Source organism: Siphateles boraxobius, unplaced genomic scaffold (assembly GCF_051911475.1).
Source record: "Siphateles boraxobius isolate OS27281-9 unplaced genomic scaffold, OSU_SipBor_1 25, whole genome shotgun sequence".
NCBI lineage: Eukaryota > Metazoa > Chordata > Actinopteri > Cypriniformes > Leuciscidae > Siphateles > Siphateles boraxobius.
In genome coordinates this window covers 37,010,001-37,022,024 of record NW_027508866.1, presented here as the reverse complement: position 1 = coordinate 37,022,024, position 12,024 = coordinate 37,010,001, and the positions used below count along the sequence as shown (strand labels likewise).

At 46.7% G+C, this 12,024-nt stretch overlaps 1 protein-coding gene across 3 annotated transcripts in view; it reads left to right on the top strand.

Moving 5' to 3' along the window:
- Positions 1-12,024, top strand: part of unc5cb (unc-5 netrin receptor Cb) — a 225,672-nt gene that overhangs the window by 148,370 nt on the left and 65,278 nt on the right. For all 3 annotated transcript variants that reach the window (XM_077243784.1, XM_077243785.1, XM_077243786.1), the window contains exon 5: positions 10,059-10,239. In XM_077243784.1, the coding sequence (XP_077099899.1) occupies positions 10,059-10,239 (181 nt within the window). The remainder of the gene's footprint in view (positions 1-10,058; positions 10,240-12,024) is intronic.

Genomic DNA, 12,024 nt, shown 5'->3' with positions numbered 1-12,024 from the left:
AGAAATATTTACATGTATATACTGTATATTATTTATATTTATATATAATATAAATAATATACAGTATATACATGCAAATATTTGCAAATATTTAATATGCATGCAAATACTTTTAAAGATTTTTATATATATAAAATTTTAAATATATACATGCATGTGTGTGTATTTATATATACAAAATAATTATACACAAATTATATTATGTAAACACAAACTTTTATTTTGGATACGATTAATCGTTGTCCAGCACTATATAATATATATATATATATATATATATATATATATATATATTCTAATGATTAATATGATCGATTAATTGCCAATAATAATTAAATCGATAAAAGTTTGAATTGAATTGAAGGTCAATTAAGCAAGGTCATCCTTAGTGTAATGTCTTTAGGATAGGCTAGTCGTTTATTTCTAAACATAATTAACCAAAAAACCCTCCAACCGAGTGATTTTACTGAACATAAGAACTATTTACCACAATAAAAGTACATAGAATAAAAAGAAATAGTAAGATCCTGGTTGACGAGTGATGATTTTCTTACTTTATTCTATGACACATCAAGACCTGTCAATCAGAGTGATCGGTTCAGTCCAAGCTCACTCCAGCTGTGAAACAGTGTCTGATTGGTCTCTTCACATCGTCCCCGCCCACTATACCCAAGATCCAGTTTCCATTGGTTGAACTTTCAACTGACGTTGGAAAAAACGTTCTCATGATCGCGACGCAGAAGTCCTATAGCTTTAGCCGAGTAGCATTTCAACGTCACTCCATGATCTGCTCATCGTCGCTGTGTTCGAGACCTGCTCTAAATAAAGATATGTCATCTACCTGGTTTACTAATGTTTCGTGAAGTTACAAACCAAAACGTGGCGCTCTAACTGAAACATTTATACTTCTTGTATTCTGCTAACGAAACATGACACAAGTCTGTTATGCACAGTGATTATACAGATCACATTTTCAGTTATTTTTTCACGCTGTGAAAATAGAGCATTTTTAATGTCAAAAGCACTGGTCATGTTCCCTATATTCACTGTAAAGCCAAACGTCTAAGATTTAAAACCTGCATCTGATTAAGGCTAACGATTAACCTATTAATTGATTGGTAATTCAACCAACAATCGATTATGGGAATTTGATTGTTAAATTGACATCCCTATATATATATATATATATATATATATATACTGGTTATTTAAGTACATCATATTAAAGCTGAAGTAATTTCTGCAGCGAAAACATTTGCAGTGTGAGTGTGTCACGTGACACATGTCTGACAACAATCAGAGTATTTCATAAACGCATGCGAGTAGTGAATGCGTCTGGTCTGGTGCCGCTCTTGACTGGCTCGAGCGTTTTGAAGAGTTTCAGTGATTCACCTGCACCTTTATTTGCTCTCAGTCACAAGCGCTCATGATTACACTGGTCTGAAACGCTGGCTTCCGTTCACATGTGACTCTGTTCTGCTTTCACCCATGATGCCCGGCACTCTACACTGTAAATGGAGGGACTGGGAAATCACTTTAGGTAACCCAATATCTGTCTGATTCACTCTCTAGTTTCCTGGTAACGGCGCATTGCTTTGCTCCAGATGCACTGCAGTTCAGCTCCTCGTTTACCGTTAGGAGACTGGAGATGTGTGTTCACTGTTGAGTGGATCTCAGGAAGCCGGTCATCTGACACAGGTCTCATTTATTCAAATTGCAGAAATTAAGGCATTTATCAATGCAATTATTAATGATCAGTTCCTTTATAATAATCACTACTTTGCGAATATTGTTATTATTATTTGGAATTTAAATAATGCATTATTTTTCCCGCATTAACAATACAATTATTATTATTATTATGTTTAATTGATTTGAAGAAACTTTTATTGTTGTTCCCTTTCAGTCGATAACGTCGGACGTAGTCGACGCGACTGAAATGGGATCACGCTAGGGAGCCTATCATCTTCGAGTACTATTGAACGAGCCAATGTAATTGGCGTGCGTGATTCGCATCACACACTCCGCCCCCGCGGCGCGGGTATAAATACGGAAGTGGATGCACGCACTAGTTGCCTTTCGCTTCGGAGCCGATCGTTTGATGTCTCTGAGAGTGCTGTTGTCTACAACGAGCGAGTGTGTCGGTGTTCTTCAGGAAGACTCTCCCAGTGCTGGTGTTCTACAGCGCGAGTGCAGCGGTGATCGCGAGCTTTGAGCTCTCAACTGCTGTTTTAACAGCAACAAATTTCTAAATGTTTGTGTGTGTTGATGGCTGGTTAGAGGGCGGAAAAGTGAGTGCTTCACTGTTTCAGTTCTCTGTTCAGTGTTGCCGCGGTCATTTCCCTGTGTGCTCCGGCACTGGTGACGGTCCTATTTTCTGAAAGAGCAACACGGGTGCGTTTGCGTCTTTTTCAAGATGTCATTCCGCCCGTGCGTTTCTGGGTGCGGTCGTTCCCTGTCTCTCTCTGATGGTCACAACTGTTGTGTCACGTGTTTGGCTTACAGCACGCTGAGACAGCTTTTGTGGACAGCTCATGTTTTCACTGTGGGAACATGACTGTCGCAGTGTTGAGGGCGAGACTCGCCTTCGTTCGCGGAGAGCGAGTCCCCATTACCATGCCCCACCCTCGGGTGCTGTGTGGGATGGGTGACCGGAGGATAGTGTTGGATGTCCCGCCCGGTAACCATTCCCTGTGGGCTCCTCACTCCTCCCTTCCACTGCAACCACTGGAGCCTCCGGTGTTTTCTGCTGGTCCATCTGTAATGGGTGGGCCAGCGGTTTCACTCGGGGCTCCCATGGAGGACAGGACGCCGATTGCAGCATCAGAGGGTGAGCTGACTTCTGGAGATGATGACTCGGCTGCATTGTCTCCCTCCGGGAGTTCAATGTTGCCCGAGCCGGATCCAGAATTATCAGCTATGCTGAAACGGGCCGCCGAGGCTGCCGGGCTCGAGTGGAACCTCCACCGTGTCCCGTTCAGTCTCGGTTGGAATCTGGAGTTTGGTATCTTGGGGCGGGCCGCGCTGGTTCTCAGCTCGCCGCCCCAGTGCCTTTCTTTCCCGAAATGCATGGAGAGCTTATCAGGTGGTGAACAGCATCTTTCTCTGCCAGAAACTGCCTGAATAGCTTTTCCCCCTCATTACCCTTGATGGAGGAACGGTGAAGGGTTGCGAGGTGTCCCTCCATTGGAGCGGTCTGTCGACACAGGTGCACCTGTGTCCGGCGGCCGCTGCCTTTTGGGGGGATCCTCGTCTCCCCCCTAAGGCCTGTGAGTTTCGTCCGTTCCGACGGGCAGAGCTTACAAAGCCTGTGGGCAAGCCCCTTCCTCTTGCGTGCCATGGCGTTGCTGCAGGCTAGGGCACCCATGGCATGCACGAGGGTAATCCAGACCGGGCGCTCATAGGTGAGCACCGCACTGCATCCGACCTCACCCTCCGGGGTACGGGTGTCGTAGCGTGCGTGATCGGTCTGGCGATGTCCACCTTGGTGGTCCAGTAGCGCCTTCGTTGGCTCAGCCTGGTTGGTATGGCGGATGCGGACAAGGTTCGGTTCCTGGTCTCCCCAATTTCCCAGGTTGGGCTGGTCGGCGACGCGGTGGAGAACTGCATCAAACAGTTCTCTGCCGCTCAAGCGCAGACGGAGGTCATCCGGCACATCCTGCCCCGGTGGCCAGCTGCTGCCTCCACCCGCCGCCGGTGGCAGCTCCTCCGCCTGCTCGTCGCCGTGGGCGTTCTCTGGCCGCCGCTCCTGCTGGCCCTCCGCAGCAGCCTCCACCCAGGCCTCAGCAGGGAGCCGGCCGCAGTAGAGACGCCCAGCCCGCTCCAGGCGCTGCCAAGCCAGGTGGCAAGCGACAGCGAAAGCATTCCGGAGCGGGCCGCCCAGGAATGGATGAGATGCTCTTGGAGTGGCACGATCACTCCCTCCCCCCGGGTGAGGGCCGGGTGGAGCCTTTGTTTGTGTGTGTGTCTGTTCCGCCGCTGGCTCCCTAAAAAAAAAAAAAAAAAAAAAAAAAAAGCGGAGCAAGCGGTACCCACACTTCAAAGAGAGAGCAATTTCATCTGTTCCTGGGTCCCAAGAGGGCCAGTCTGGCGGGTGTGACCCTGTATAGCCTTACACCCCTCAGCTCCCCCTTGGTCGCCAGCAGGCAGCTTGGTGCGTTCGAGGACCCGGTCATCCGCCTTCTCACGCGCCCCCTGCCGCTTGTGGAGACAGGTAAGTGTTGCACAGCACACTAACACCACTCTCTCTACTTTGCTGCCCCACCTCAGGCTCGGCTACCCCGCTCAAGTCAGTGATAGTCATCACATTAGGTGTTGAGCAGACGTGCTCCTGAAAATTCAGTGATATTCATCACACCGAGTGTTGAGCAGTGCTCCTGACTTGTGCGTGCTTATCTTGTCCTGCTGGCGAAGGATTTGATATAGCCGCTCCTCCAGCCGGTACGAAGGCCAGTTGTAAACTCGTTCTTCGTGCTACTAGGTGGTGGGTCGTGACCATCTTGGCCCAAGATTGGTCTGCAGCTTTGACCTGAAAGACATGTGCTTCAGATCTCTACCTCCCGCACCGCAGGCCATCCTGTGTGTTGCGTCTAAGGGTGGAGTATCAGTACAGTGTCCTTCCCCTCGAGTGCTCCAGAGCCCGTTGGGTCTTCAGGTCAACTGGAAGAGAGTAATCTCGCCCACGGGCTGAGTATCTCTTTTCTAGTTTTGGAGAGGTACTCGGTCCAACATGTCTCTCCAATGAGAATGTGTTCAGCTGGTGTTGAAGTGAGAAAGGGTCCCACTGAAAGAACTTTCAGAGGCTCCTGGGGTATATGGTAGTCGCAGCCTTTGGCTCCCTCCATATGTGACCGCTTCAGCGCTAGCTTCACGATCGAGTCCCGAGGTGACCGTGGCAGAGCAGCTCACCCTGTGTGACTATAGTTCATCCCGGTCTGCTGCCAAACCCTCTTCAACAGAGCGGCCATGTACAAAGGGCGTGTTTTAACGGGGGCCTGGGCGACCCCCGACTACACGGGCATTCGTGCCTCGAGTTGTTAGACATTGCGACCGTTGCGCAAGCTTCCCTTGCATGTCACAAACTCACCCGTCACCTCCTCCTTGGAGTCAGACGCTTCTGAGGGCGCCTTATTCCACTCCTCCTGCTTACTCAATCGTGCCGCCATCGAGCCTCACGACAGTTATAGCCAGGGCAAGTGGAGACTCCATCCCCTGGGTCCGGCTGGGTCATGACCATTCCGGGGCCGCTCAGTTGCCCCCCCGGTTTTATTTTTCCGCCAGTGTTTGGGTAAACCGAGCGGACTACCCTTGGACAAACACTGGGACTCAGCGGCCCCAGGGGCCCGCAGAAATGCGTTTAACCCCAGTGAGCCTTCTAAAAGTGACTGCGACTCATGGTCGCCTTGCGCCTGCAAGTCAGTGACATCATCACTCTTCATGTTGAGCAGATTTGCTCCTGAAACTCAGTGAAGTTCATCGCACTCTGGTGTTGAGCAGCAATGCTCCTGTAGCTCAGTGAGTCCATCACAGGTAGCTCAGTGAATTCATCACACGCAGTGCTGAGCAGAAATGCTCCTGGTGCTCAGTGAAGTTCCTCGCACTCAAGTGTTGAGCAGAAATGCTCCTGAAGCTCAGTGAGTTTATCACACTCAGGTGTTGAGCAGTAATGCTCCTGAAGCTCAGTGAACTTGTCACACTCAAGTGCTGAGCAGAAATGCTCCTGTCGCTCAGTGAGGTTCTTCGTACTCAAGTGTTGAGCAGAAATGCTCCTGAAGCTCGGTGAGTTTATCACACTCAGGTGTTGAGCAGGAATGCTCCTGAAGCTCAGTGAACTTGTCACACCCAAGTGCTGAGCAGAAAATGCTCCTGAAGCCCAGTGATCTTCACATGTTGTGTTGAGCAATGCTCCTGTCTTTTGCGCCCGTCACTTGCACCTACGTGCCATGTCAGGAGAGGAACAGGTCTTCATAGTTGCCCCTCATTGGCCCAACTAGACCTGGTTCCCTTCAACAGCCTTCCTGACTTCCCCTGGATTCAGGGACGGGGCACGATGGCACACGCGTTCTTCCCCCGGAGATTCCGGGCGGTCTTACATCCGAACGCGGAGGTTCAGGTGGCTATCACAAGAACATGTGTTAGTTACCATCACTTCTGCGAGCACCCCCTAGAATTGGGTAGCGTGCTTACGCCTTTAGAAGTGGAACCTAGTCGTTGAGTGCGTCTTCTCCCCTGAGGAGATCCTGAAAGCTTTCGATCACTTCAGTGCTCTCTTTCCTGCAAAATGGGTTGCAGTAGGCTGTTTTCCTAAATCACCCTCAAAATGATGTTGCCTCGGTGTTTAAACGACGCTCATCGTGTTGCAGAAGTATGCAGAAGCACGTTCTGATCGTCAGGTTCCTGAGGAGCAAGGTCTTGTAAATCCTTGTGTCCCTCTTTATCCTCTTGGGCCTTGTCCCTGGTGCGACTGCACTGCAGAGACCGCCCCTGAGCCACTGCAGGTAGTGAGTTAAAAATTCTGTTATATCAGTTCTCCTGCTCGCGTGGTCTCTACTAGAGGGTAGGGACTTGCTCGCTTTCGGTCAACGTATTGTGCCTGGAGTCTGGGCCGGCTAACTCTCACAAGCTGAGATCCCGGCTCGGATTGTGCCCAAGGTTCCTACCTCTCCCGTAATAGGAGCAGGTGGTGAGCCTGCAAGCGCTGCCCTGGAGGAGGCAGATCCAGCCCTGGCTTCTCTGTCCGTTTGCTTGGACGTGTACAGAATGCAAGTCATAGACCTCAGACCAGCTCTTCAAATATCCGTTGGAATTCAGCAGAGAGGGAAGGCTGTTTCCATGCAAAGTTGCACTTAGTGCTTGCCTTCATTTCGGCAAAGATCCGAGATGCAACATGTCCACTTAGGTGTTGAGCTCCTCTATGATGAGTGTAAAGGGCTCCGCCTGGGCGTTGACGATATACTTTGCTAAACAGATTCTAGAGTTGGGGGCTGGACGACACCTGGTTGAACCGCTGCTTCCCGTGGGCTCCCTTCTCATGAAGCCAGTTTCACCGTGAGCCCGGTTCAAGTGTCGGCTTGCTGCGCCATTCCCCTCCTATGGACTGGATACGTGCGCCTTTCTACTCCAGTTGAGTTCCCTTAAAATTGAACCCTGTTGAGTTCCTCCACACCCCTCCGACGTCGGACGTGCGGAACGTCTGGTGTTAGGCCTACCACTCGTAAGCAGTGTGGAACCTGTGTTAGGCTGGGTCCATATGTTGCGGTCCCTTCGGTGACCCCATATGTGTATTCTTCCACGATACGGCTCCCTGCGGTGAGCCCATGTCTTCCCTCGGCAGAGTCTCTCTGCCGTCACTGTCCGGTGTGTCTCCCCCCGTCTTAGGCTGGAGCCACCCCAGTGACATTCCATATGTTAGACTGCCCGGTTTCCGCCCAGTTCATATGTGTATTCTCCACATTTCCTCCCTCGGGTTGGATGTGGCTTCCGCAGCGTCCCTTCCTTCCAACGTACGGGGAACGCTTTCCCAGTGGTCCTGTAGGAACAGCAGTGACTTCCCTGGCCTAAGCCCTGTCCTTCCCCGCCTTAAGTTTGCGGGGGCATCAGGAGGCTTTGGTTTAGGCACTGGAAGGTGGCAGCGTTAGTGGCGTGTTCAATGGTTGATCCCATTTCAGTCGCGTCGACTACGTCCGACGTTATCGACTGAAAGGGAACGTCCTGGTTGCGTATGCAACCCACCGTTCCCTGAAGGAGGGAACGGAGGACGTAGTCCCCTTGCCACTACCGCTGGACCACCGCTGACCCCGGGTTACTCTCGGCTCCTCAGCGAAAAGCAACTAGTGCGTGCATCCACTTCCGTATTTATACCCGCGCCGCGGGGGCGGAGTGTGTGATGCGAATCACGCACGCCAATTACATTGGCTCGTTCAATAGTACTCGAAGATGATAGGCTCCCTAGCGTGATCCCATTTCAGTCGCGTCGACTACGTCCTCCGTTCCCTCCTTCAGGGAACGGTGGGTTGCATACGCAACCAGGACGTTGTTCTTAATAGATTTTTTATCATAAATGTTTATTATTAATATCATTATTATAATTTGGAATTTAAAATAATGCATTGTTTTCCCACATTAACAATAAAAGTATTATTATTATTATTATTTACAATTTAAATAATGTATTATTATTATTATAAACAGTTGTTTTTTTTGCAATATAATCATACAATTTTGAGAAAATATATGCTAAAATGTCATGAAATAAATGTCATAATGAAAATAAGTTTTATTATTCTCTTGCAAAACTTTTACATTGTTTTCTCTTGAATTTACCATGAAATATGATTTATTTAATTTGAAAGCTTTTTATTATTATTATTATTTGCAATATAAATAGTGCATTCTTTTTTTCCACATTAAAAAAACATATTATTAATTATTATCATTATTATTATTATTATTACTTTATTTACAATTTATATAATGCATAATTAATAGAGACCATTTTTGTGCATCTGCTTAATACATGTCATAATGCACATAAGCATGATTATCGTCATGCAAAACATCATTTTATATAGTTTTCTCTTGATTTTAGCATGAAATATGATCTAGGTATGTTTTCATGAGATTTGTTCATTAACTAAATAGTCCAATACAATAAATGAGCGTCTCTCGGGGTCGCCAGCGCAGCGGGACACACACATCTGCCATAAACACACACTGATGGCCGTCTGAGACGCATGCTTTGGTTTTGTTTGCCTGTTTGCTTTAGTAATTTGAGGGCCACATATAATCACCTTGGCAAGCCGAGGGCCCAGTGGATTTGTGGGTAATCCTCATTGATTTTTTTGTCTTCTCCATCCCTCTCAATGGCACCATTTTGCTGATTACATCACAGGATTGTATGATAAAGCAACATCAACTCAATTGAATTCCATTCGCACCGTGTCGAACAGCAGCTTTGCTTTTCGTCTTATTGCTTCAGTTCTGAATGAATCCGAATGCATCCGTCTGCTGATTATATCCGAGCACCGCAGGATTATTATATATCTGAGTGACCGCTCGGCCCTTAACCACTCACCCGCACAACGTCCAACTCATTAAATATTAACAAACAGTAATGGAAGGCAATAAAAAGGAAAACTGCACATCATACGCAATACTTTGTTTTTATCAGCAGACGAGACCTTTAATGAGAGCAGGGAGCCATCAAGTCGGAAGTTATTTTTAGAGCCAGCATAAATCAAATTATGAGAAATAATTTATCATTCTCTGTCTTAATTTTCCACAGAATTCAGATGCCTCCTCCCTGTCTGTGTCTTTGAGTTGTTTATTATGCATTTTAGCTCATTTGATGATGATTTTAGCTCCAGTTTGACTTTCTGAAAAGCTTCTCAGATTTCTACCCAAAATCTTTATTTTTTTGCCAAGGTTTTGGAGTGGTTTGTAGTGCATTGCTGTGTGATTGCTAGGCTGTAGATTGCAAGAGTGTTTTAGTCCCGTCTACTGTGAAAAGAGTCATGCATCCTTTCATAAACCTCAAAGTGACCTCTGATTGGCCAGTCGTCTTCCTTCCTCTGCTGATCTCAGGTCTGTGCTAGTGCTCTCCTGAGACCAGTGAAAGGAGAACGTTTGATCATCTGCTGTTTCTTCTTGCCAAAACTGAGAGGAAGATCTGCATGATTTACAGTCATATAGCTTTAAAACAGTCCCTTTCTCTGCAGATGTGACCTCAGGTTCAATATCGAGGCCATTTAGAAACGGGAAACTCGTAATAAAAGGTCAAAGAGCCTGAAAGCACTTAGAGAAACACAGTATTTACTTCCCATCGGCCTGCATGAGTTTGTCAAGTGGAAATAAAGAGAAAATGTGATCGATATTGACGTTTTATGGAGCCGTTTTCACACACATCAACACTTCGGCCGTGACACGAATTTATTGAAACGTAAGCGGGAAATAATAGGAAACTTTCCTTTAAATCTGTCACCCTGATTTATGGATTCAGACCGGATTAACGTCTGTTTCTGCAGGCGCTCTTGTGTCTAAACCCTGTGTGTCTTTTGTAGGTGGAGTGGCTGAAAAACGAGGAGATTATCGACCCCGCGGACGACAGAAACTTCTACATCACCATCGACCACAACCTGATCATCAAACAGGCCCGTCTGTCGGACACCGCCAACTACACCTGCGTGGCCAAGAACATCGTGGCCAAACGGAGAAGCACAACGGCCACCGTCATCGTCTACGGTACGTCTGAACACATTCAGAGCGTTTTTTAATCAAGCGGCAACCTCTCTGTCGCTCTCTTGAATCCAACACGGAAGTGACTTAAACTGCAGTTCATCCACTGGCCACTAGAGACCGGCTCCAAAAGAGAGTCAATCCCATAAACCCCCAGGTTAAAATGTCCAACTTACATGTTTACAGCCTGGTGCAAAGAGTGGAAAACTTCATGAAAACTCTGAAGGGATTTTTTTTATAACTCATCCGTTTAAATTATATTAAGCCTTAAAGTTCTGCATTATTAAGGGCGTGGCCACTTGAGTGACAGGTGGATTGCCGATGATGTCACTACACTACTTTGCTTTGTGTTAGCGTCACGTCACCTCAGCTAATCCGCCTCGCTGCACATTTTCGTTTATCCGGGAGTGACGCGCGGCCAAGATGGCGACGGCCGGCTCCGCCCACTTTGGGCTTCAAAAATGCTCTTCAGAAACCCACGGGTGACGTCACCCACACTACGTCCATATATTTTTTTTACAGTCTATGGTTTAAATCCTGCATGATCTCTGCTTTCAGTTTCCCCTTGCAGTAGCTAATAGTGTAGTCAGCGCAGGGTTATTATCGTTAACTAACACTATTAAAAACATTTCTGTTAATTGAAACAAAGCCGAAATAAAATAATATGTAAATGTTAGTTGAAAAACGTGACAAAGACCTTGGTCCAAATGTTGCAATATACTGTATATTTTTTTATATTAAATTTAAAAAAAAAAAATTATTTGCAAAGTAAAAACCAGTTTTAGGGAAAGATACTTTTAAAAGTAAAGCATTACATATATTGCGTTACTCCATTAAAAAAGGTAACTTTTTATGGAAAGTAATGTTACGTTACTTTTGGATTACTTTTTCTCACCTAGTCTAAGGCTGTATTCACACCAGAAAAAGTCCGATAGTTCACTTGCTTTGGTCCGGATCAAATAAAAAAAATTTTTTTTTTTTTTGGTACGGTTCGCTTTCACACTGCTCTTTTTGCAAGTGAACTAAAATTTGTAAACAAAACCACACGTGTGTCGTGCCGACGCGGTGTCATTGGTTGTTCATTAAATCTTACCCAGATACAATAGTGCTATTTTCTGATTGGCTAACAACACCAGAGGAGACGCGCTTGAGTCCTGCCGGTTCCACAGTGAGAGCGGCACGGCCAGAGTTTTGGGCGCTGCGGCATATTAAATATATTACAAATAGTTTTTCAGCGTGAGAAATACAATGTGTGGCTGGAGAGCGCGACAAAAGACCAAAATGAGTGACTGTCACGCTCAATGCGTGACACTTGAGAGCATTCCATTCCAATGATGCACACACGATGCGCAGAAAGACGCGCAACAGTATCGTCTGTCCAGACAGCACGCAGGAATGGAATGTAGTAGGCTACAACAGATCACTTTCCCATAACGCAACTCCGACTACGGAAGCCTGTTAACTCAAAGGCGCAGTGCTTTCTTGCAATTGGGTCGGTTCATGTTCACACCGTAAACGAACCGTACCAGAGTTCGTTTGGAACCGCACCTAGACCACCTCTTCAGCTGGGTCTCGGTTCGGTTGTTTGGTCCGCACCCGAGTTCGATTGTTGTATTCACACCTGCCCAAAAGGTCTGCACCAAGGGGGTAAACGAACTAGAGTTTGATTCAGTCGAACCAAACAAGGCAGGTGTGAATACACCCTTAGCTTGCTTGTTATTTGTTTTTTAATACCAAAAAGTTATATTTTTGGCAAATATAAAGGCCCTGTGTAAATGTATTTATTTGTAA